Below are 26993 nucleotides of genomic sequence, written 5' to 3'. Positions count from 1 at the left end.
ATTTTACTTTGCATTTTCAATGGGTTAAGGATGTGCCCATGATCAGATACCATATCTCATTTGAGGGGCGGAAAGCTCTTAAGCATTTGAATTGTTTCACAAAACATGTTTAGGTGCTTAAAAATATTCTTCAATGTCTAGGATGTATATATAATGGCATGCTATAGTACCAAATATTTCACATTCTGGTAAATCACCATATTTCAGAATCTCTACCACTGTATGTTCTCTCACTGTATCTTCTATGCATAAATCAATTTCTGTATGGAAAGGTTCTAATGTGAATCAGCTCAATTTGCCTCATAAAAATCCATGTTCTTCAACATTTTGATACAGAACCTTTGGTTGCACTTAGTTTGTACAGAAGATTGTCCTCCAGTTCTTTCATCTTTCTCTTATTAAAAGTTACGTCTTCCATGAGTTTAATTCGCTCTGCCTCCAGTTCCTATTATCAAAAAACAAGAAAATGGCATGACACTTTAAGGACTGTACCTATGAGTCATATTTAACATTCACTCACTTTTTTGCACATGGAATGTGCATTCTATTTTTCAGCTATCATAATCTACTCCTTTTAAAATGTGTTGGTATAACATCCTTTTCCTTTTAAGCAGTGATTATTCAGTCTAAAGTACCTTATGAATGCCAAATTCTTGTACTCAATTTTTTACATGTCATCTTGACAGCCATCTGTAGAAAATCTCCCAGGTGCATCTTTATTAATTAGAAATTTCTATACTGAATCTGAATAAAATTTTAGAAAATGGTGGACATGTTTTTCTCTACTTGAGCTTTTCTTTCTCCCATATGCTAAAAATAGTTAAATAAACTATAATTAAGTATCACTATGGTTTGTGTGCACTGTTAGATTACCTGTTTTTCAGTAAGAATTACTCTTCTCAATAACTGATTCTCTAGTCCTTTCATTGTAGCAGTAAAATCAATAACTGATGTTTTTGCATTAATTTCAGGTGTGAAAGCAGGATTAGGTAGTTTTGTAGTAATGTATAGTCTAAAGGAACGCATTACTTCTACTTCTTTATCACCAACTTTCACCTATGGAATACGATAGAACAGTATAAAGTAGAGAAAAATGAACTTGATTACAGTCAATAATATTGATCAGCAAAACATTTGCATCTTTGAAATGCCAAACAGAGAAAATTTATTTCACAAGTCTAATTTGTCATGAAAACAACATTCAATGAACAAAGCTAGCAGTTGTAGTACATTATGAAAGTAGTGTTACTCTCCAGATAAATATAGGGATTTTTTCCCACTGTGGATTCTAATTAAAAACTTCAGAACCATTCAGCTTAGCTTTTGCACCTCTACATTGCTAATCACACTTCAAAAATGAGGATGGTAGAAATAGCTGAGCTTTGGAGTAACCATTGTTCTCTTCTTCTGTTCAGGAATTAAAAGAAATAAGTTGACACAACAATGAAACATAAATTATTGGAAATTAATTCTGTATTTTTTAAAGTAAGAGGAACGTAAATAATTTTTCTAAAGCAATTATAAATTCATTCAGTGTTTTCCACAGAATTGTTACAGAAATTGAGATGTTTCAAAGTAGCAATCTTCCTTGAAAGCTGCATGTCCACACTCACACAAGGAAATCTCATCACTGTATGACCCTCCCAGGCCATTCCAAATAACTGCTTTAGAAATAGCAGGACTGCAAAACTCCCTTAAGCATACTACTTTGCTCTGACATTCAAAGCAAAACAATCACACAACAATCATTTTATTTTCATTATCAACAACAATCTGGTCTACAATCTCTCTCATATTCCAGCCAGTTAATAAAGATTATTTGAAAAAATGCATATGGAAATACATAGAGTACACAATCATTTTATTTCAGGATATTGGGGGGGAGGTTGCTTTTATAATTTGAGAGTGATCTCATGAAGGTCAGAATGATGCATGACTTTTCAAGGTTGAGAATACGCTTATTATTATTAACGAAACTTCATGATTTTCAGATTGCTCCTTCAGAAAACATTTCTATTCCAGATTAAAGATTCTGTGGTTGCTATAATCAGCACTCCACTGTAGGGAGAGAGATATCTTTTCTAACCTATTAATTCTATTCTTGAAGTGTGTAAAATGGAATCATTTGAAAATCAATAGAATGTATTGCAAGCATTCAAGAGGATAAACATAACTGGTTCTAGTTTGAAAACCTCAGAAGTAACCTCTATATCTGAACTCAAATATTAGATCTGTCAACTTATTACTGAGCTGTTATACTGAGGATCTCTCTCCTATATTATATTTTATTTGTTCAGTTTGATTCTTCATATTGTCCTATTGAATATAAAGTTTGCCTGATTCAGTAGAGGTTTAGAATAAAAAACAAAATACTGTTTATCACAAAATCAACTACTTATTCTATCGCTTTTGTTGGATTACTAACCTTGAAAGAAGTTCCAGATTTCATGAAATTCTTTTCTAATATATTATCAAGGACTGGATCCAACTCTTCACCTATATCTTCAATCACAAGTGATCGTCCCAGTGAAAGACTATCTTCTAGGTGTGTACGGAAATACTTGTGATTCAAAGTTGTCACCTGAAAAGGTAAATTATAAATTGTTATAAAGACAAAACCATTTCTGCAAGGTCTTACATGAAAACCATGGTTCTTACTAGGAAGACCTTTTTTCATTATTTTTGTTATCTGAATTTTAAATAAAGTAACAAATGTTGACTGCATAGCAATTCATTCAGAAAGAAATATTTCTTCTTATGTATACAATGAAAAGTACCATAAAATGGTAAATTAAAAGATTGGTTGTAATAGAATGTGTGAAACTTCATTATGAGAGCACAACTAAAACTGACACAGTTTGTTGTGAATTGAAGTTACACAGAGATAACTTTCAAATCAGAGATACTTAGCTTATTCTATGTCCTCAGGATTAGCTTTTCTAATTTTAGTTTTTAAGTCTTGAGAAATTCTTTCTGGCAATGTGAATTCAGTCTAATGGATGAATCAGTGTTACAATATTATGAACTCAGATTTTTAAAAGATCATGAAAAGGGATTCCAAACGTTAAGAAATGGTTACAAATCATGAATAAATAAACACTAATTTTATTTTGCTTTCAAGATTCTGACATACAGAAAGCTCTCATAGTATTTTCAAGATTTTGTCTACAGGTAAGAAGTAGGGCCAACCTGCTGGAAAGCAGCTTGGCAGGGAAGCACCTGGGGGTCCTAGAGGACACAAAGTTAAACATGAACCAGCAATGAGCCCTTGTGGCAAAGGCCAGCAGCATCCTGGACAGCATTGGTCAAAGCATTGTCAGCAGGTCAAGGGAGGTGACCTTCTCCTCTGCTCAGCCCTGGTGAGTCCACATCTGGAATGCTGTGTCCAGTGCTGGGCTCCTCAGTACAAAACAGACATGGACATACTGGAGCGAGTCCGGTGAAAGGTCAGGAAGATGACTCAGGAACTAGACCATGTGACATATGAGGAGAGACTGAGAGAGCTGGGACTATTTAGCCAGGAGAAGAGGAGGCTCAGGGGGGATCCCAGCAATGTGTATAAACCCAAGATGGGAAGGATTAAAGAGGATGGAGCCAGATTTTTCTCAGTGGTGTCCCATGACAGGACAACAAGCAATGGGCACAAACTGAAAGTACAGGAAGTTCCATTTAAACATAAGAAAGAAACTTTTTTTATGGTGAGGGTGGCCAAGCACTGGAACAGGTTACCCAGAGAGGTTATGGAGTCTCCATCCTTAGAGATATTTAAAACCCAACTGGAAATTGTTCTGGACAACCTTCCATAGTTGACCCTGCTCTGAGCACAGAGGTTGGACTAAATGATCTCCAGAGGTCTCTTCCAATGTCAAATATTGTATGAAATCTACAGCTTGCTTTACTACTCAGATGATGAGCAAGATTTTTCCATTCACTTTCCTGCAAAACTTAAAATCATAAAAATCTATACATCCTAAAACCTAGAAAATTTAATGAGATTCAGGAGGATTTGTGTGATTTGGCAACATTCTGGTTATGTGCTTTACAACACAGGTTCCTTTTCCCATGCTTCTTAACTTTCTTTGTGATGCAACAAACAGGTGATATGTGAATATTTTGTATCATTTTGCATGAGCTGACATTTTAGCTTATTGGCTTAAGCTATAAAAGAGTTATTAAAACTGTAATAGCATTGGAATAGAGAGCTTTGTCTTGGATTTGGTTTCAACAGGTTATCCTTAATTTACTTTTGTAGCAACAACTTCACGTATGAATTCCATCTTGGGCTCTAAATCCAGGACTGCATCAGTTTAAACATTTTGCCTACATTTTCACAGCTCTAAATTATTCTGCCTTTGTCTGTAATACTGCTAATGGTTGCCCAATATATTCCCATTCAGACTGCTGCTTGATAATTTTGCCTCACTATACTCTTTTGATATACTTTTCACCACATTGCCCCCAGTACATGGAACAGACTCACCAGTCTCAAACACAAGGCCACCTCCTTCTTTTTCCTATTTCTATTTTTTATACTAGTATTTATTTAGTATATAATATTTTACAAGTCCTTGAATGGGATTTGCATCTCTTACTTCTCTGCTGATGCAACTATACTACTGTCAGTGTCCAGACAAGTTAAAGTTAGCTCAGATATGTATATATATTAATTGCATTGAGTGAAATGCAGACACACCCTGAAGCAATAAGAATTGAAGGAATCTGATAGAGCACATTATGCCTTTAAAACATTGTTCACCTGTATTTCATTGTCCTCTTCTTTCTTTTTTATCCATGTTTTCCCTTGAGTTTGTGGGTCTACCAAAAGTGGGTATCTAGTTGCCTTAGTGACAATGATACCATTCTGAATTGAGAGATCATCTCCGGGCAGTCCTTGAAGATTCCACTCACTAATCTGAAGAATAAAAGAAAGAAAAGAAAAAGAAAAAGTAGTGATTTGGAATAAAAATCTCACTGAAATCACTATTCTTCAATTAAGACTGTTCTAAGAAACAATAGACACATGAAGCAAAAAGGGGTGCATATCTGAAGCTGCTGAAAAAATATCAGTTAATACTGAAGGAAGACGTTTGGAGGCTTTTACATTTATTGATGTTTTTTACTTTATAGAATGAGAGAAATATATTTTAAAAGTGTAAAAAAGTGACAAGGAAGCTTCAGAGAGAGCTTAATCAAGAACTGGGATCATGGCTTTAAGAGAAAGCCAGGCTAGGAGAAGTTTTGAAGCTTAATATTTGCTGAAGGAGGTGTGAAGATGCTAGCAAAGACATTGTCCCCTGTTTGATTCCAGATGTGACTTCAATGAAAAGACCTCATACATTCTTTGTTATATGTTCTCTCTGATATTAAATTCTTTTTGAAATCAGACCCACATAATGCTGACACAACCAAAAGCTAACAACAAAACACACTGTATTAATAGATATGTATTCTGCAGATGTGGTGATGAGTTCTTATATAATATATGACTTGTTTCTCTATCTAAACATTGCTCAGTACTATTATGTTTAGTGAGAATTGCCATGAACTTTGGTAAACCACAGAACTATACTGGAGAGTAGTATCATGAGTTCCGGTTCTGTTCTAAGAAAGCATAATGCTGCCCAAGAGTAACAGAACTTGTTCATTGAATTTAAAATGAAACCCACAATCACCAACAACTTACCGTTGGTGGATCTACCAACATAGAAATCAGATTCAAGTTCTCAGAGAAGGGTATTTTATGGGCTCTCATCTCTGCTTCCCATAAATCTTTAAGCAAAAGATTCCTGAAGTTTTGATTAAAAGGTCCACAGTACGAAAGAAAACCTGTGCAGAGCAGTACATCTCCCACAAGTCTAGAAAAGGAACATAACCATAATTAAAAGGTGATGTACAATTTCAATTTCTATTGATTTAGACAATCAGCTTCTGAAATATTTTTACAAGAATGTTTCTCTTCTGAAGGCTGCTTAAGGAAGGAATCATTATTTTTTGAGAAGAAGTTTCTTTGTGCTCCTAAGATATTTTTGTGACAAAACACCAGAGCAGTACTGTATGAAAATGTTATCATCACCCCAACAAAGTGTTATAGCCTGATGACTACTATTCCTACTTTCATAACTGAAGCAAGAAATTGGTCTATTTCTTAAAATATCTCTGCACTACAATATTTATCAAAAGATTCAAACTTAATTCTCTTGGGATGATTTAGCTAGCAGGCCTCATCAGAAATGCCCAATTTTCACATAGGAAATTTATGGAAACAGAAGTATTCCACAGAAACTGACCCCAAACTTTCAGGCTCTATCCTCAGCAGCCCATTTGACAGGTTTCTTGTTTTCTAGACAGTTGAGACCTCTGCCTCCCAGGCTGCTCAACATTTTGACATTTGGACTGCTGTGCAGTGGAGACTCCCAAGTTTACAAGTTTCTCAGAATATGGCCTACTGCCCTGCACATGTATTTTAGCACATGGACTATAGGACAAGAGTTACTACTCTGTCTCTAGGTCTCCCTCTTCCATTCAGATATATCATAACTAATATCAAAAAGGAGGTTTCCTCTTCTATCAGTCTAGGAATCCTTCCTTATTCCTTCTCAGCGTCAGCCTCAGATCATCCCTCCCTCCCACCTAGCTGAGGGTTTCACTTCCCAAGTAACATTGGAACAATGAGCAGTGTTAGGGGGACAGGAGAGACAGCTGTAACACAAACACATGACTGAACTAGAATAATTCCTTTTGAAAGAAATTTCAAAATCTGAGGTATTGTTCTAAACTGAAAAACAAGCATTCAGTTACAATTACTTAAGGGAGGGAAATGCAATTTTCATGATAGTTCAATTAATTAGTGTAGATATATTAAGATTTCTAGGAGCTATTAAAGCTACTAAACTGCTTACTAGCTCTTCATTTTTTACTGATATTCTGGTCTTTTCTTTTATGAATTTGATACCTGTTAATCTGAGATTTAAATTCTTTACTTTGCTGAGTCCATCTAACTTTCTCTCCACTCAGTCCATCTATAAGTGCAGAGGCTGCTTGCATCTTTCTTCTGCATGTTTCTGCATCATTCAGTAAGTCCTAAAATTGAAAAAAAAGTCCTATTTCATTTAAAAAATAGAATGCAAAAGTCTAAAAAGTTACTTTATATCTGTGTTCATCATCTTATTATATTTATTATGGTTATTTTATTTATTTAAAATATCATCCTTGAGAGCTGCAAGTGCAGTTATTATCATATATGTACCTATTCACAGAAAAAAGGCAATCTGAGAGAACAGGGATTTACATATCTCTTTATTTTTACACTTGAACCTCAGGCATACCATTTAAGGTAGCAGGCTCTAAATGGATGATTGTATCAATTTCATAATACATAACAGTTTTGCATGCAAGCATTTTTCGTAATACTAGGATACTTTTATCTCACCATTTTCTCCTTCATTGCTGCATCAAATTTGGCCTGCACTTTATCCAGTTCAGCTTGCTTTTCATCCAATGCTTCCTGAGCCTTTGCTAATTCTGCATTAGCTACTTTCAGGCGGCCTTCTTCTTTTGCCAAATTAGCCTGAAAAGAAGGAATATTGAAACAGTAATTGTATGGGATTTTGAATGTACTTCAATGTATTATTTTAAGCCTGTTTAGTTGGTAATCAGCAGGTAGTCAATTATACACTAAAACAATTTATATATTAACATTTATATAAATACTATGAATTATTTCCTCTGTAAAACTATGTCACATACATACTGCAATTATGATTTGTGTGTTAGCTTAAATAACAATGTAGTACTCCAACTTCCTGCTATATACTGTCAATTTTATTTCCTTTTTTAAAAACTACCTTTAAGAAAGCTGCTAAAAACCTCAATGGGCAGGACAAAGTCATATCCAAAAGATCTTTACAATGGATGTACTAGTTTTTGATGAGTCTGGAAGAACAACCAGTCTTTATTGTCAAGCTTGATTATATCCTTATATGCTACAATTTGTAAAAGATTCAGAGTCTCCATTCAGACTCTTTCTTCTTTCACATTTTTTTTTTTAAATATGCTATGGTACCTGTAGGGATTAAATATTTGTTTTTTAATCAAAAAAAAACCCCAAGCACTAAATTTGGGTTTCCATATGGTCTTTGCCTCAAATAAAATTTTTTTCTTCAAATATTAATGAACATTAAACAGAACATCCACACTGAAGCAAAAACGACTTTACAAAATGTTTTACTCAGTTTGGTTCCCGCTGTTGTCACAAAACTACTTCACTGATGTGATCCAGATTCTCTTCAGATTGCTATCATTCGGACAAGGTATCAATCCTCTGTCACCTTAAAGCCATCATGTGAAAGCACAGATGCAAAATAGTTTGTGGCCCTCTATTAGTTTCTTTTCAACTTGAAACCGCTGTCTGCAGGACTTTTAAAAGAAGGAATAAAGAACCTGTCCTGGTACAAATTTTTGAAAACAATAATAATAATAAAAACTGGGGAAAACAAAAAGTTTCACTGTATACAGCAAGCTAGAGTATATAGCTATGTAAGTGCAATTCAGAGGCTACTCTGTCATGAAGAAAATGCTGATTTTATGAGAGATTTTATGAGAGAGATAAAGATTATTTTGGGCCCTTTGGAAAAACTTTTTGGGACAGTGGCAATACTACTCTTCACAGTACAGCTAATCACTCCTAATTTTTATTCTAACTTGTTTGCTCTGGGTTCTGTCTACAGTCAAGAAGAGGACACAGTTTTTTTCTGATCTTATCCTTAGCTGTTACAGTCTACAGACAATTATGCCTGAATAAAGCTATTTAAATATACATTTTTAAATCTCACTAATATTGAATTAAATTAAAATAATTTACATTTAAAACAAACAAAAAGTGAAAGATGATGCTTCACCTTAAGGGGTAAGACTTCTCTGTTAACACCATAAAATATTGCCATTGCCTGTGTCCAAGAGAGGAGTCCTGCCACATTCCCACACACTTTTTTACTACACTCCAGTGTGTAGTCTTCCATGTTAAAATAAGGCTGGAGTAATTCTACTGTCTCTTCATTGATTGTATCCTTAGGAAACTGTTGGAGACTCTGCAAAAATGGGCCACTCATAATCTGGAAAAAACAACATCAAGATGTTTAGAAGGTACTCATTTTACATTCAAAAGTTCATTCATAGTTGAGTATGTCAAAAAAAAGCTCCCAAAATTCTTCCTTAAAAGGAGATATGTGATACAGTTAATCTTACTAGGGCTGCTGTTCACTACTATGTTTTGAACATGCCTTCAATGATTTGAAAGTTTTAAGAAATTACTTTGTAGTAACTAGGCTTCAAAGTTACTGATGTACTTCCCATCTTCTGTATTCCTGCCTTGCTAATCTTGGCATCTAAGTAGTGTTTCATAAAAATTTGAACCAAGATACAGCTTCAGCGATACATTTGTATTATACCTAGAGAATGCAAAGAAAATTGCTTGTGCATTTGTGAAATGTCATCTAAATTATTCTGGAATGGGAAATTGTTGGTTTGAACGTTTTCCTATTAAATGTTTAACATATTTAGGCAAGTCATCGAATAATTGCTTATCCTTTTTCATTATGCCCATTGAAAATAAAAAGTTTTGGTGCTTTCTTAATTCCTGGACAATCTCAAATAAAAATAAGAGCTCTATTCATATCCAAGATACATATTTTTTCTTCATTTGCATGACAAAAAAAATTGAGGCAAAAGTATCAGCAAATTAATATACTAATTGAGGTAGTACAGAATTTAAAGAATGTTGGGAGATGGCATAGGAAGAATCCTGGGAGAAGACCAAACTCTAGAGGGAAGAGATGTCTGTTTCCCCAAAGAATTTGCACCAGGAACTCTGAAATGTAGAATGGCAAAAACTACTGTCTCCTAGTCAGGCAAGTAATCTTTCAAGTAATCAAGAAGCCTGGAAGAAACAGAAAAGACTATTTAAATGTGAACCTGCAACTCCCCCAAACAGAAAGAAGGATGTGAATTTGGGGTGTGGTAGACATACACAGAGTGAGAGATAATCACATTTTAGGAGCCCATAGGAAGAAAATATTATGGCCATGAAGAATTCCTTTCAAGTCATTGGTATGATTTATTTATTTGCTGTCAGGTCATACGAAACTGGACCAGGAAAATCTAAAGCTCCTACTGCAAAAGTCCCTAAGCAAATCGTTTACTAACTGCTTCCAAATAAACTCTATATTCTGTGCCTATCTTAAAACCATATGTTTGACTTTTTACAAATTTTGTCCTCTTTAGAGTAAACTGCATCATAATACTCTGATTTGCAAGTTGCTATTTCCAGTGTTTAAGAAACACTGAAAATTCTACTTACTTTTAATGATTCTCCCCATGATGGCTTGCAGCAAGGCTTTTCTGGATCCATGATAACTGGATCTACTTGCCTTTGGAATAGTAACAGACAACAGTCCATGATCCTCATAATTAGATGAGGAGGTTTTGCAAGTTTTCTAACAGTAGCGATATCCGCTGGTCTGATGGTCTATTTGAAGAGAAATATAACAGAACCTTGCCTCAATACCATTTATTACATTTTCCCACTCAATATCTTGATATTAATGTTCTTTTATTAATTTTTCTCTATTAAGAATGTACGACAAATCAGTAACTGGGCTTACTTTACTAAATGTCATAATTTCATGAAACTGTAATACTTTTAATCAGCACTTATTAGACAAGACTGTTTTCCCGGAGTTAAAGACAGCACTCAAAATCACAAATTAAATACAGCGGCATTAACTTAATTGGTCAGTATAAGTGCCTGAAGAAAGTGTCATTATTTATTCTGAAATGGATTTGATTATTTGTGTTGCTTTCTAAGCTATTGTAGGCCTGAGATGCTCCTTTTTTGCTTCTAGTAGCATTATTGACACTTTGCTTAAATCAGTAATAACTCATATAAAAACAAAACGTGTTTGTAAACTTCAAAACTAACAAAGTAAATTGTGTCTGCAAAATATATGCACACCACTATCTACCTAGAAGGAGTGACTGCAAACAAAAATACAGAGTCCACAAAATAATGCAGGAGCACATACATTTTGTAAGAGTACTTTGCAACCACTTTGGAATTTTCATTTATCCTGTTATCTGAAAATCAGTGTATGAGCAGACGACACCTTCTGACTTTTTACACTGAGTACTTTTCTTGTCACATAACTTCTGGTAACTGGAACAGGAAGCCTTGACAGTACAATGCACCATTTATTTGTGGTTCCAGAGTTCTCTACTTTATAATTGTTCAGGCAGAACAATGAAATTAAATTATGGAGTGCATCAATGCTTCAAAATTTCTTAATCGTGATTCTGATCTCTCTGAAGCCCCTATCTTATTTCCCCTTTCTCTGCAGATTTAATGATTTGGGGGGGGGGGGGGGGGAAGGGGGTAAGGATGAGACAGCCTTTTATTCCTCTTTCATAAACGAAAGATGCAACCAGTTAAATATGGAGAAAACCAATTATTTTTGCACAAAGAAATATTCTTTTGAATTCAGAATAACAAGATATTCTAAATTCTATATCCATTTTTAACTTTTGGAAAGATTTACACCTATGCCTTTATAATCATTGAGCAGAAGGGTGAAAGTAGTTTCTGGACAAATACTATATAATAAACCCTGTGTTTGTGAAAGCAAAATGTGATGAAAATATTCATCAGAGATGTGACTATCAACTGTGAACAGCTAGTGAAAGCAGTCAATACTAAGTGACAACTGAATGCTGGTGGCACTAGCCTTTGTTTCACCAGTGACTCAAATAATACTAAACTAATCAAAATGTAAAAACTTTACTCACATTCAATGCAGCTTCTGCTTCTTCTAATGCTGGCCTAGCTGCCTCCAGTTTACACTCTGCTATCACTTTTTCTGAACCAATTTCATCTACAATTTTTTGCACTTTATCTTTCACACCTTGGACTTCATTTTTTACTTTAGCTGCAGCTTCAGCACTTACTGTGACTTCTGCTAGTACCTGGAATTGACAATAAACATATAAAAAGTATAAAGTGGTGGAACAAGTGATTAAGCTACCAAATACAACAGAATACAGATATATGAAGGCTAGTATATGGAAATATATCAAGCTAGTCCTAGCCATATGTGGCATTATATAATTACAGAATCAAAATTAACAAAATTTGCAGAATCCCCACAAAGAAATACTGGATTTGTCTTTCAGCAGAAGACTGATGGTAAAAAATGAATTAATTTTATAAAGGGAAAAACACTTGATAGAGGCTTTTTAATAAAAGTTTTTTTTACCCTGTAATAGATTTTTATCCTATTTGAGTCTGTACAATCTAGTCTATATAATACGTATTTGTTTTTTTCACCATAATTCTGCAGATAAGAATAGTATAGTTAATTGATCTAGTGGAATAGGGGGAACCATCTGCACTAATGGTCAGCCTCTCCATGAAGACGCACTTTTAATTAGTCTATCCAAAAACCAGCACCAGTGAACCAACAGAAATAAGTTATGGGTTTGTATCTTTGACTCTAAAGTACATATATGTGACTCTAAAGTACATATATGTTTAATTCTGTTGTGCATGTTTGACACAGAGCTGGCTTCAGAATGTTTTTGACCAGTATCAGCTGTAGGGTCTAGGTCAGCATTCTCTATGCATTACATGAGCATAAATAATACTTTCAAATACCTCTGAGAAGATATGATGGATAAAGACCAAAATACCTCAGGTTTTTTGCCAAATTCAATTCTAATTTCTACAGGGCTCAGTTAGAAGGGTGAAAGAAAGGCATTTATAGTATATAAAGAATACGACATTTAGTTTAGAGTCAATAAATGTCTGTTCTTTTATTGTTTGTCCAGACATCATCTACTTCAGATGACTTATAAGCAGAGCCCTATTAAAGAGGTTGACTATGAGGCTATGTAAATAATGATTGCCAGACAGCTATTTCAGAATGTGCATCAAATCTAAATATTTAAACAAAGTGAACACTACCAGCATATCTGTCATAGTCCTGAATGTGAGAAGTATCATTTGATCCTTTTTTTGTCATTGTCTCTCTGAGATTAAAGGCCTTGAAGAATACAGGCAGTCCCTTAGCCATTCGTGACCAAAAGTTTACTCTTCAGTGCATAGTAAACATGCACCATCACAGTATGATGCTATCTTTCAGAAAACAGAATGCCTGTAGCAATACTTTCTTTAGTATACCTTTCCAGATTGTCGTTTTAGAAACTAGATTTATACCAGACCAATAGTCACATTAACACATGGCTGTCTTGTTGCTATAAAACACACAATATTAAACTGAACTACAGCTGTGAGGAACTTTACTTTTTCAAAATTACTTCAAAAAAAATCATGAGAGGAAAAAGAAGGAATGAGATTTCTCTCTCTCTCACACACACACACACAGAGAGAGAGAGAGAGAGAGAGAGAGAGAGGGAGAGGGAGAGAGAGAGAGAGAGAGAGAGAGAATCTGATGCTTACAGGAGCAGGAAAGAAATTGGGGAAAAACACAGAAGACACTCCATCTTTGAGTATTTTCATGACCTCCCACCTAGTCAGTACAATCCCAACCTCTGCTGTGATCTTCAAGTGCCTCATTTTCAGAAGCATATGTTGAATCAACACAGTATAGACACCCAGGCCAACCCCTTTTTAGACTAAAAGGCACCTTTTTTGGCTTGCACAAATTATGCGCAGGTTCTACAGTTTACCCCACTATACCCCTACTACTTTACTCCACTATATCTTGATGCTATCTGTTGCCATTTGCTGTTTAGCATATTTAGCACTGTAGTACTTACTTTATCTGCTTTTATAGAAGCCAAAGCCAGTTCTTTCTCCTTAACGGCCAACTCATGAGAGAGTTTAGCAACAGATTCACTGGCCTTCATCAGTTTAGACAGACCTATTAAGTAAAAGATAAAATTCAGAAAAATGAACTTTTTTTTGCTAATTATTTAATACAATCTAGCTCTAGATCACAAAGATCTAGAGATCTAGATGATCTAGATCTGTAGCTTTTGTTCTCATTTAAATTTGTGTAAAGGAGAAAAAGTGAATATTAAGCAGTCATGCTAACATGATTGTGCTTTACATTCACTTTTCATTGATATAAATAATTTCACAAGGTGCAAAATAGTTATAAACAAGTTTGATCCTTCCAAAGCTAAATCCAAGCTTCTTAGTATTCCCTTTTAGTGTTGTAATCAGTATCTAAAAGTGCATAGCTGGGGCTTTACCTGCAAAAAATACTCCCTTACACTCATAGACTCCTGGGAGAAAAAAAAAAAGAGGAAAAAAAAAAGAAGTCGTCATAAGAGGAAAAAGAGAATGAGATTCCCCCTGCCATTTTTCAGTGTTTCCTAAATTTTAGGGTACCAAGTGTCATAAGTGTTATCTGTCAAGGATATCTTGTGTCATAAAGTCACAAGACGCAACAGAATATCTGTGTGGAAGGACAAGAGCGTTTGTATCATTGCATTAAGACATGAGGTAAACATTAGCATCCACAACTGCCTTCCAACTGGAGTTCCACAAAGAAGTGAGAAAGAATAGGATGGAATAATAGCAGAGCTTTACACTTCTCCCAGGGCATTGTTTCTAAATGTTCATAGCAATTTTTATTAAGGTTGATACTGAACAACACGTAGAAATACACATCTATATAGGTATTCACTTCATACATTAAAAAAAGACTGCTATATAAAAATACAGTATATTGTTTAACGTATGTCTATGTATTTGCAGAAGTCTAAGTAACAGCTTTAAAAACATTCAGTTACAGGAGTGTCTTTCACACAGAACCTAAAGGAGTTTGTCCTTGAAATGTATTAGAATAGGGGTGACCTGACCAATGGTGTGCAGTCATCATCATAATTATTACTGGAAAAAGCCCTCAACAAATTCTTAAAAGGCTAGCCATGATTAGACTGGAAAACAAGAAAAATCCTCCCACATCTGGCTGTTAAGCCCTCAGGCATTTAAGAAGGGACCTTGTATTCTAAACTCTCAGGCTAGCATTCTCTGTTAAGCATGCAGTGCCCTTAAACACCCACAACTGCTACAAATGTGCCTCAGGACATTGAGGCTCCTGCTTTTTCCACTTTTGGTGTTGATATTTTGGTGTTGACCAGACAGCTACAAACAAGAAACCTCTCTAGCTTCTTCCAGTCCCAAGAAACATTAGTCAACAGCAGCACATCAGCAGATAACGTTAGGTTATTGGCTCCTTGTAGTCATAAATGAATGTCTGATCTAGGCATTAGAAATAGGAATAGTATTTTACAGAGGGGTATGTAGATCTCCACGTAAGAACCTTACTGATATCAGCTGCAATTTACCTAAAACAAACTAAAAAGGCAAGTGATCTGACACCATGTATTTTGATCCTGTAGAAAGAATCAAAGCAGATTTTGTAACTTGTCTGAACAACTGAAGAAATAGGATAATGCTTACAATTTTCCAATTAAGAAATAGAGAATTTATAAAAATTATAAAAATCTTTATTAAGACAGTAAGCCACAGTCCTCCTAGCACCTAAAGGATGTCAGTTCTGTCTCTTTCTATTAGCAGGTGATCTAGAGACAGAAAATGATTAGTTGATTCTACCTGGAGAAGGAAAACTTGTTTAGGATTGCTAGGTTAGGCTGTACAACTTATCTGGATGAAGAATAGTGGTTGGGCTGCTATGAGGATATCCCATTTGCCTGGCTGACATACAGCTGTACTAAAAGCATACAAGAGTAACAAATTTCCTTGGAAAGGAAGAAGTCACTCAATTGGATGACATACTTTGTCAATGGTAAACTGAAGTCTAGGTGTAGAACCAGATTCTTATATGAAAAGCTGTACTATCTACACTTGTGGTGCTCTACCAAAGATCCTAGATGTATTCTGAGAGAATACACAAAATGTATTCAGAAATAATTGAAACTGTCATCAGTTCTCTATGTTTTTTCCTCATCTATGTTACAAGCTTAGTCCACCCAGACTGACAAAGCAGAAGAAAAAAGATTACTTACATCACATCTTTCAAAATGTGTTGCAGTGCTGATGAACTTGCATTCAGTGTGCTCAAGCAAGGGACTTTTCTAGAATGCAGTACTGATCAAGATAGTTCTTACAATTTTGCTTTTGCTCACAATTTAATTCACATATCAGGACAAGCTTCTAACAGACTAATACAACTTTCAAGCTTAATCTTCTTAACCTTCTAAATCTTTTTGACATTACATGATGAAAGACTAAAGATTAAAGGATGGATGTGCAAGATGGATGCATTCATAACAAACTTTTTGAGAAGATCATTCCTTAGGATGCAATAAACAGTTCAGTGTGTTTGGAATCAGGGATGTCCAGTGTTGTTGTTGTGATTTTGTAATAAACCTTTTTCCATTCAAGTAAAACTGTTTAGAATACTTTCTAACTGGTATGAGTATTGCCCATAAACTGAAGAACATGATTTTCTGAGCATCAGTGAAATAAGAGGCTGCAAGAGAAGATGCACAGGGAGAATCATTGTACGTTGAACAATAGAATAGGAATTAGAGCTAATGTCATGTGAGAGGCTAGGAAAATCTACTAGTGTTGTTTTCTTGATAATGCTGAAACTATTAAGGTTAGTTCTTTTAAATTACTTCTGAAAGTAGAAGAACTGGATAGCGAATACACAGAAGACCCTATATATACACATATATATGTATATGTATGTATAAAAAAACTCTCAGAAATATTGAGAGCTTTAGGGACTTTGTCCTCATCTCAAGCAGGATGACAAATCCTGATTTCTAGAACTGGTAACGATACATACAGGGAAATCTGCATAATGTGAAAATGTTGTGGATCAATTAATCTTCTATGGACTACTTTGATTCAGCAAATAGTTTGTGATTAAAATATGTATCTACACATGCTTATTCTACTCATTTGTTCATGTGGAGTATACAAGTTGCATTGTTAACCATAGTGTAAATACTACATTCTTTTACCTTTGTAAGAAAAATCTCTTGCATCATATAGAGGTCTCTCTACTCCACTAGATTTATGCAGAGTACCTTTTTTCCATAAAGACTAAGTTTCCTAAGCTGTTCCATTCACTTTGTGCCTCATTAGCTGCAGAAGTTAGAAAGTTCAGAACAAGCGGGATGAAAGAATTAAGGAACAAAGAGCATGGCCCACATAATAAAGTAGTTGCATGTTTCTCTGGATAGTTAGATCCACCTTGCCTCTGCCCCAGAGTCTGTAAGTGTCAAATCATACTGCTTAAGCCAAACTTCTTCCGCAAGTGAGTGCTAATAATGCATTCCTTATCTTCCAGGTCACTAGTTTTAGATACCAAGAGCTGATTTACAAAAGCGCATCCAGAGGCAGACTGGAGAAAACTGGAATTGTATTCTGAACCCATTCAGCACTGATACTAAAAATAAAGTCATTTCAAACCAAGATCAAAAATTAGAAGAACATTTCAACCATACTTTTCTGTGTTTCAGATCCCTATCTATAAATGACCACAAATAACAGCTACTCATTGCACAGCAGAAATCTGAAATAAATCAGTTTTGAAGAACTAAGGTTGTAGAGTGATGATTTCCATAGACAAGTCCAGGAGTAAATTAATAACTGTGTTTAGAGCTGCCTCTCTCTACACTATGAAATCAGATGCTCTCTCCAGCCATTTTCAGGTCCTACTTCCTATTACAAATGGTAACTTGGAAATATTAAACCTTAATAGAAAGAATGCTGAGATGAATGATTTAGCTGGCTTTAAAGCTACTTTGAGACATTCTTGTAAGAGGGTCATTGTAAGTTGGTGATAGTTGGAGTACTCCGAAGCACTTGTCATATGCTGTAAGTTTTGGACTGTGATCCAGCAGAACTGATTCTAAGTGACAAGTGAAAAAGATGCCCAATATCAAAACCACAAATCAGTTAAGACCATACATGGAAGTATATATTTATCCCTGTTTTACTCACCAATTTGCATACGTTCAGCTTGTTCATTAATACTTGCTAACTTTTCAGTATAAACGTCTTTGTAGCCATTGATGAAAGAGAGATAAGATTTAGGTGTCACATGAGCTCTTCTTCGATACCTGAAACATGGAATTTTGACAAAATTATTACTTAATATATATCTTTGGTATTTACAGCAATTTGATTACTTTCAATGAAACAGAAGTTTATATAAAATAAGCATTTAATTCAGGCAAAATCAAATTTCTTCATAATGGAAGTCCTACTTCTAATTACGCTGTTTTTTATCTACAAAAGCAATGTTAAAGTTTTCTGAATAGTTGGAATGAAGATAATGAATTTGCAACATAACAGCAATTATTTTTCATGGCCTTTGCATACATTGACAGAGCAGATTCATTTTTGTATTTGCCCGAAAAGACATTTATTAATTCATATAACACAACAAGTTCAAAAACACCATCAGTAGCAATACTTTTGGGATTAATCATTACATTTGTATAAGATATTACCTTTGGAAGTAATTTTCACAGCTTTCTGAAACAATATCATGAAAAAGACCCATGGTTTCTACTACTTGTATTTTAACTGATGCAGAACAGACCATATTAAATTCTGAAAGGAAGTAACTGGCCACAGCAACAAGAGCTTCCTTAGGCCATCGACTGAACCAGTCCATGGTGCAACCTGATATGAGGCCAGGAAATTTCAAAGAACGTGCACGAAATTTCTCACCAACCTAAAGAGAGTAACACTGTTAATTCACAATATGGTCCAATTAGGCTGATCAAAAACTTTAACGCATATAAACAACAAAATAATCTATTTTTTCTTGCTTGGAATATTTTTCATAGTTTTTTTTCCATGAAAGAGTTTTATTTTGAACATTCAATAGTTTACAAAATTTGAAGAAAGACGCTTATGACAAAGAGGGATGCTTCTTGACATTTTAAAGCTTCAATTAACCTGGTTAATTTCTACGAAATTCTTGTTTCCAAGCAACAAACAAGGATTTCACAAAGCTGCATTCACTGATTCGTATTAGGAGAGAATACTCAACTTTATTCTAGGAGAAAAAATGAAAATAAATTTAACATGTAAAGAATGATTTAATTTTCAACTAGTTTTTAAGTTAATTTGCTAATGAAAGTAAGCCAGACAGATATAAAGAAAAAACTTACTGGAGAAAAGCAGAGGACAACATGCAAGTTCTTCTTTGCCCGGGTTATAAAATACTCATGAAGATTATCAAAGGTAGGAGGACACCGAGGCATCTCTTTTTTCATTAGAGGTATTAATCCTTGGGTGATTTCATCCAGCTCATCCCGAGCAAACAAATTAGAAATCTTTATATAAAATTAGAATTGGTAAGAAAGTAAACTGCATTGATTTAATTATTATAGTGTTTATAATTATTTTTTTATATTTGTATACCTCTCTCTGCATATATGCAGCTTAGATATATTAAAAGGCAAATTTGTCCCTTGTTTACACTTCCTGTAGCTCCATTAAAGGCAAACTGCCTGCTCAGGGTGTTAGGGCAGAGTACAGCTCTTGACTGGCCAGTGAATCCTCATTTAATAAAGGCTACTGAAATATCCACCACAGCTATTTTCTTATCTTCTCCTGTCTCATATTGAAACACAGCTACATAAACTCCATACAGAGAGCAGTCTTGTGCTCCTTATCTTAAAAAATATTTTAAGATATTTTAGAGAGATATTTTGGAGTTAATCATTATTAATTCTGTATCTTATTACCAAAATAAATAGAAATAAAGTAGTTAGAACAAATGCTGCAGTTTTCTTCTTCTAAAATATGTTTTCTCTCATTTTCAGACTCTTACCTCGCCTGAAGATAGAAGATTGTTAAGGTATTCCAAAAATGATTCCTCTTTTATTTCATTATCAGTGAAAATAAAAGTGATGCCTTTTCCTTCTGCTCCAGCTGTTCTATACAGCAATTTTAAATCATCTGTCAGATTGCTGATATTATAGGATCTAGGAGGAACAGGAAACATCAAAGCAGTGCAGAATTACTGCTATCTTCAGATTATACTATTTTATAAATGATATTGCAAATATAATTTGTAAAGACACATTTTGGCTAAGGAATAGCTACCATATAGTCCAACTTTCTGAGCCCAGACTTCATCCAGTGTTGTATATGAACCAAATATGAATGATTTTTTTCTTTTTTACATTTTAAAATGGTGATAAGATACCAAATAAAATGACTTTAAAACTCTCAGATTCTGACTGTGTAAAGAGAAAGCAATAGCATCAATGGCATTTATATACTTCTTGTGTTTCTTACCTGGTTAAAGTGATTTGAAATATTTTATACCCAGCAATAAAGGTGGCCAACCTTGAAAGACTTTGTTTTCCAGAACCACCAACTCCAACCAGTAAAGCATTTCCACATGCTGTCCGAATTATCCGGGAAATCTATGTAGAAGTAAAAAAGAAAAGTGCATCGAAAAATAAAAATATTAATTAGCAAAATAAAAAAATCTGTTATATTCTACACTTCATTTAGTATAGTACAATGGAAGGATGATTAAAAGGATACTTAGTTTTGCAGAAAATTTGTCCTCTGAAAAGAACACTAATACATCCTCCAGGAATTCTCTGTGACTGAAATGAAAGAGCTGCTTGTAAGAATATATGATAATTACAATTCATGAGGCACATGTAGAATTTAAATACATCAAGGCAGAGATTTTTAGCTCACTGTAGGTTAAAGGTATCATCCTGGATGTGTTTAATATCAATAAAAGAACTTTAAATAGAAGAATGAAATGTACTATATTCCTAATTTTACAAGTTTGAAAGACTGAATATATCTAATATTCCAATATATCTGCCTTTAATGTTTCCTTTTTCCTTGCCTTTATAACACAGAGTTATAACAGAAGTTTTCTTAACCATTCTCCCAGATACAAAAGTGGGATTACAAACATTCTATGTACAGTTCCCTCTGAACTTACCTGGTCTATTCTACATTTAGACTGCTGCTTTAACACTATTAGGTAACTGGTAATTAGGTAACACTAGGGTAACTGATTCTGACTTGGGATGAATTCTTCCCTTATATATTCATTTCTAAATAGGGCCTCAACTGAACGAAAACTGAGACGTACCACTAACCTATATACTGACTGCATTGCAGCACTGATTTATATCTCTCTTCATGTATCTCATCTTATCAAATTCTACCTAATACTGTTGTGGTCACTTGTCAGGTAAGGATGCCTTTGAAGTGCCCTCTTCTGTTGGGTTACTCAGCCAGATGAATACTTAATGGTCAGAAACAATTCTATATACTAAATACAAATGCACCTCTTCCTGACCTCATCTTTCCTAGTCAGGAAAATCTGCATAACTCTGAATACACATGAGTTTAAATTAATAAATAAAATAAGCTATTCATTATAAAATATGAAAATAGGTAAAATGAACGTAGCTCTCCCTAGGTCCTGATAATGACTAGGCAAAGATGGCAAACGAATTTGAGGGCTAGAGTGGCTTTGCAGAAGGCGTCCCCTAAACGTAACTTTCCTGAATCAGGAAACACTCCTTCACTAACTATACTAATATCAAAGGCAACAAACCCCACACCTTAACAAGATGTGTCATTGCATCTTTGAAAAACACCAAATCAAGAAATGATCCTCTAATACATTCATTGTATTGTCTCTGATACATTTGCAATTTTTCACAAAGAAATTCAAAGCTTGGGACCTGAAAAAGAAATAATAAAAAAAAAAATCAGTAACAGAATAGTATAGCCCTTCAGAATTTAAAACTGCACTGATATTTTTCCATGCCAGTTTGAGTTCATTTATTGGTCACACAAAGAGATTATCTTGTTAATTCGCTTTAGTGATTGTACCTATGTATAACCAGAAATTTGTTGCTAAGGCTGGAAAATACAGGAGTGAAGTGAAAAGGAATTAATAAACTCTATTTATACGGCATTATCAATTTTAATATGTTTTAATGTCACTAAAATGATTTACTGCATGCTAACTGGATAAATCTAGATATATGTTCACAGAAATGGGGTAGGTATTTAAAAAAACTTCCTGTATGATATGACCTCAGCAATATAACATACTTAATAATTAAAGAAAAATTCCAATGCCTAGTATTTTAGATGTAAAATGAAATACCTCCTCATAAATTTTTGGTGGTTCAAATACAAAATCTTCTGGCTCATCACCAGTTGGTTCAGGCATCTCCCGCAAAAAATCTACAAAATATGGTTCGGCTTGGAGAACTTCTGCTAAGCTTGTATTCACATATTCCTCAATTGCTTTAGTAATAGTTTTATCAAACCAGGCTCCATCTTCAGCAGTAATAAATCTAAAAATCAGAAAATAGTTTTTAAAAAGCAGATTTCTAGTTAAATAGGTGGAAAACCACATAATTAAATACTGAAAAAATACGTAATGTTTTAATGAAAAATAAGTATTGGGCAATAGTTAAAGAAATTAAATGCTACCATGTTCTACAAGTGTAATAATCAATTTAATATAATGGCAAGAAGAAAGAAGTCAGCAAAAAAACAACTTCTAGTGACTATATTTCATTGGTTAAACAATGGTATCTTTCATCCTGTTGATAGATTTTAATATATGTCAAGAAGATCTTTGACTAGCAGAAATGTGATTACCTGACAATCAATCAAGAATGATACTCGGTAGAAATTGGTAAGCATGAGAGACAAGAACTATCTCAACTCCAGAAAATGAAATGTGAAATGAAATGTAAATCTTGAACTACAGAAAAAAATTCTTTTTATCTTTGCTTCTCTTCCTTTTCAGTGATACAGAATGAGGAAACTAGGACAGACACATGAAGATGCTGTACACAATGCTCTGGTTTTCCAAATAAGGCGAAGCATACTAACTGTAATACACTGAAATGCAGAAACAGCCTGTGTGTGTAATGTAATATACATTACACACTCTAGTAGTATTAGCAGTGTAGCTTCTTTGTATTGTTAGTAGATGATATTATAACACTAACCACTGCTAAATCTAAAAGCTAATCTGCAGCACTAATACACGCACACAATCTTTTTGTGTTTATAAATTCCCCAACTGACAGAAAATGTAAAAATACTTAAGTATATGCCAGGGACACTATTCCTAACCTTAAAGCAGGCTCTCTCTAAAAATACACTGAAAGCTTTGTGATACTTTTGTATCAATGGCTAAAATCTTAACTTGAAATTCAATTTAAGCATTATCTCCCTTTTCATATCACCAGCACTCTATTGCTATCCATATATATCAATTTCAGTTAATTTGTAACATTTATAGAATATGGTAATTTAAGCATTTAGAAATGTCAGTGCTGTTATTAGATGCTGCAGTGGATTTACACTGAGCTGGCATTCTCAAATTACAGAGCAATAACTATTAAAGTCAGCAGAAAACTTAATTTTTTATATTTTTGAAAATTGCTGGGTAAGATTTTATTTTAGATTTCCTGCATTCGTTTTCTGAACTCAGCATATGTATCTAAGGAGAGGGGAGAAAGTGAGCAGGATTTTCAGACTCAGGTTCTTCAGGGTTCAAGTTGTTCCGTGGCTCTTGACTCAAGTTTGTTAATGCAATTTAAAATACATCTCTCTGGGGAAAAAGAGAAGGTGGCTGCCAGCTGATTCAGAGCCCTCATGGAAAGAGATGAGGGATCCTAGAAAATACAGGTAGGGATGGTAAACAAAACTGGTCGACAATGCCCTATGGTTTTCTGATATGATAATTGATATGTGTTTCTACCATTTGTCTGAAATGGATGGCAGCTGTTTCACCCACTAGCTCCAGCAATGTTTAATTCAACTCCTAGCTTTACATATCTTACTTGTTTTGTTTCTGTTTTAACTGAATGTATGCTAAAGTCCACATGCTAAGTATATTTAGGAAGGTTTCATCTTTGCTCTTTCCTTTATGCTCACAAGTTGCTGGGATAACGTAATTAAACCTGTCTATTCTTGAATACAAGGCAATCATTATGCATTTTGCTTCCTTCTGTGCCAAACCATTTGGACCAGATGCCATATATTCACTCAGCATCTTAAGATAAATCCCATTTTAGACATCTGCCACTGTGCTGAACACATTACAAATTCAGGTCGTGGCAGGTAACTCCTAGGTACTTGCCACTCCAAGGCCCTTTAAGTTTAATTAAAAACAAAAGCGATATAAAGTGCACTGTTACTCCTTTGTGTCTACAGTGAAACATTTTATACTGCTTTCATTTTGTAAGGTCTTCATAAAGTAAATACAGTTTAATAAAATATACACACATATTTTTAAGAGTCAACATTTATTTCCTGTCAATACATAAATTCTATAAAAAAAAAGAAGATGCTTTGCCAGGACATCACAATAAGAAGTAATTATACTAGTTAAGATCCACAGTAGTGGTGGATCTATGTTGACATTTTACTGGCAGCTAGAGTACTACAGCTGGAATTTCACATGAAATTGAAACACTGTAGGCACAAAAATATTCCTGGATCTTTTGATACATACAGCTGATAAGTGCATCTGCTTTACGAATCACATAAGAGATCTGGAGGAGATGGGTCATTTTTTATCATAGGAATGTAAGCTTTTTCTGTGAGAAGATCAAAGCAATTTTTAATTATGGTTTGTGTGCCACTGTATAAATTCAGGACACTTTTTTTTTTTTTTGGAACACTGTATTCAGGACACTTTTTTTTACAGAGGGACTGTTTCTCTGTAGCCAAAAATAAGTCTGCATAAAAACGTAGGTTAGAACACAGAATATGCATATATTGTGGAGTTCTCCATCCAATTACTGATCTAATCTATCAGCACATAACATGACATTTGTTGGGATAGTATCACAAGGCAGACTGCATGTAAACATCTTTCTTTCTGGCCTAATAATGTTTATCTTAGTAAGAAATCTTATGGATGTGTGAGCATAAATGAAGTGAATGGCTAAACCTACGAAGTATTACAAAATGACACAGTTGTTATACCTGTCAGCAATTACTCTAGTACATTCATGTTTAAAAAGTGTCATAAGGACAGTGCTGTTGTTGCATTCTTCTGCCTTTATAGTGAGCATTCCTTGCCAAATTCTAGAAAGGTCTCGAAGGTTGAAGATATAGTGAAATTTAGACGGTGTAGGCAGCATCTTTGTCTAAAGAAAAAGATTGTCATTGTTCAAAATCAGCAACAATCAGAAGGAAAAAAGAATAATATAAAATATAAATTTATAAATAATAATATAGATATAAAACATAAAAATAACAAAAATACTAATTTTCACACATCCCATTCTGAACAACTGCCTTCTAAGAAGTCAACATCAAGAATATCTGATTTGGTTGGAAGCATGATTTAGCACTATATGTGAAATCTCAGTTCTTAGAACATTTAGTTAGTTTATATATTGCTCTGTGTTTTATTAATTAAAAATGTTAAATTATGAAGATTTCACTCCCAGTTGCTAGGCTATATTGATTACAGCTTTAGATAATATGAATAAAATTACAGGAACGGCTGTATCAATATACCCATTCATCTGTTTTAAAAATTGAAATCTGATATTTTCCTGATAAGCTCTCCAACAATCTTTTAGCCCATCTTTATCTTGCTTTCTTCATGATTATAGATATGATCTTAAGGAATATGTGCCTAAATTACACTAACAGACACTGTGTTCAGACTGATATGATAAATCTTTCCTTGTAATCAGTACCTTTGTCCACTGCCATAACATTCTGCCTGCTGGGACCAATTTTTTCACCATATCACATATTTCAGAATTGAATTTTCTACATGGATGAAAGTATCCACAGCCAATAATACCTAAAAAGATAAAATGCAACATATAGTTAATCTAAAGGTCTCAGATATAATAAGGTAAGTTGTGAGTAAGACTAAGTATTTATTTAAAATGTTAATTTGCTTCTAAATTACAAATGAAGTAAGTTTGTCACTCTTGTCACTGGCTTTTCTGAACTAAGACAGGTATAGAAATAACTGGCAGCAGCTCCTAGATTTTAAAAAAATGCTGTTTTGACAAAGTTACCAGAATTCGGAACTCGCACAACAGAAGGTACTTCAGACAGTGCCAAAGTGGAATGGCAACCTATGTATCAACAGAAGTGTTCATATTCTTCCAGAAAATAACCTCTGCTTTCTTATTAAGTACTTTTCGTGTCCAAAATCAGAAAGACAAGCATGTAAGAGGGCTTATTTGTCTTCCACAGCACTATTTTTGCTGCAATACAGCTCCAGTTGTTTCACTGGAAATACTCTGAATTTGTGTGAGAAAGAGAGAACACAGTTTTTCTGCATTTTGAAATTAAACTAATTAAAAAAGTACTAAAATAAGAGAAAAATTACCAAAAATTTTGTCTATGGACACACTGGATGGCAATGTACAATTGAATACAGAAAACTGTCTTTTTAAACGCTGGGGAATGTCATTACGGCCTCCTCCGGGATGTATCATTGCTGCTACTAATTGTACATCTACAATTGTTGTGAATTCTCCAGGTTTATCCAAGCTGTACATTCCTTCCATTTCCATCATCTGACGAACGATTTCATTTGTTACCTGTGAGTTTATGCAACAAATAGAAATCAAAAATTCAAACAAACAAAAAAAACATACACTGTCAAATTAATTTCTTCTTTTAACTTTATTACTAATCCCTAGAGAGAGGTTTTTATTTTGATCTAGATTCAGATTATACTATCTTCCCTAGTCATACAGGATAGTTTGGCCCACATGCTTCTATTAAACAGCATAAAAATTCTTTCAGAGCTGTAAACTACTACATAATATCCAAAAAATGTGATTGTATTCCCTTTAACTAAACAAAATTTGCCTTCTGTTAAGACACTGAACGGGAAAAAAAAATGTTTTGTTCCATGTTCTGCTGCTGGACATTCAGCTCCAGGTTTTCAGACTATGATTTTTAGTTCTCTCTTGGGCCTCCA

The 26993-nt window shown here is 34.2% G+C and overlaps 1 protein-coding gene across 1 annotated transcript in view; it reads right to left on the bottom strand.

Annotated features, from left to right (window-relative positions):
• Positions 1-26993, bottom strand: part of DNAH8 (dynein axonemal heavy chain 8) — a 167913-nt gene that overhangs the window by 28098 nt on the left and 112822 nt on the right. The window contains exons 58-78 of the mRNA XM_064509531.1: positions 26394-26607; positions 25744-25853; positions 25019-25182; positions 22170-22362; positions 21616-21738; positions 20312-20442; positions 19842-19995; positions 19177-19341; positions 18508-18734; positions 17996-18114; positions 13825-13928; positions 11836-12012; positions 10355-10522; positions 8898-9110; positions 7430-7567; positions 6953-7080; positions 5684-5855; positions 4757-4912; positions 2426-2581; positions 874-1056; positions 340-445 (exon numbers count right to left, since the gene is read on the bottom strand). Of these exons, the coding sequence (XP_064365601.1) occupies positions 340-445; positions 874-1056; positions 2426-2581; positions 4757-4912; positions 5684-5855; positions 6953-7080; positions 7430-7567; positions 8898-9110; positions 10355-10522; positions 11836-12012; positions 13825-13928; positions 17996-18114; positions 18508-18734; positions 19177-19341; positions 19842-19995; positions 20312-20442; positions 21616-21738; positions 22170-22362; positions 25019-25182; positions 25744-25853; positions 26394-26607 (3301 nt within the window). The remainder of the gene's footprint in view (positions 1-339; positions 446-873; positions 1057-2425; positions 2582-4756; positions 4913-5683; positions 5856-6952; positions 7081-7429; positions 7568-8897; positions 9111-10354; positions 10523-11835; positions 12013-13824; positions 13929-17995; positions 18115-18507; positions 18735-19176; positions 19342-19841; positions 19996-20311; positions 20443-21615; positions 21739-22169; positions 22363-25018; positions 25183-25743; positions 25854-26393; positions 26608-26993) is intronic.

The sequence above is a fragment of the Dromaius novaehollandiae genome, chromosome 3 (genome assembly GCF_036370855.1).
Source record: "Dromaius novaehollandiae isolate bDroNov1 chromosome 3, bDroNov1.hap1, whole genome shotgun sequence".
Taxonomy (NCBI): Eukaryota; Metazoa; Chordata; class Aves; order Casuariiformes; family Dromaiidae; genus Dromaius; species Dromaius novaehollandiae.
This window is presented reverse-complemented; position numbering and strand designations above follow the sequence as displayed.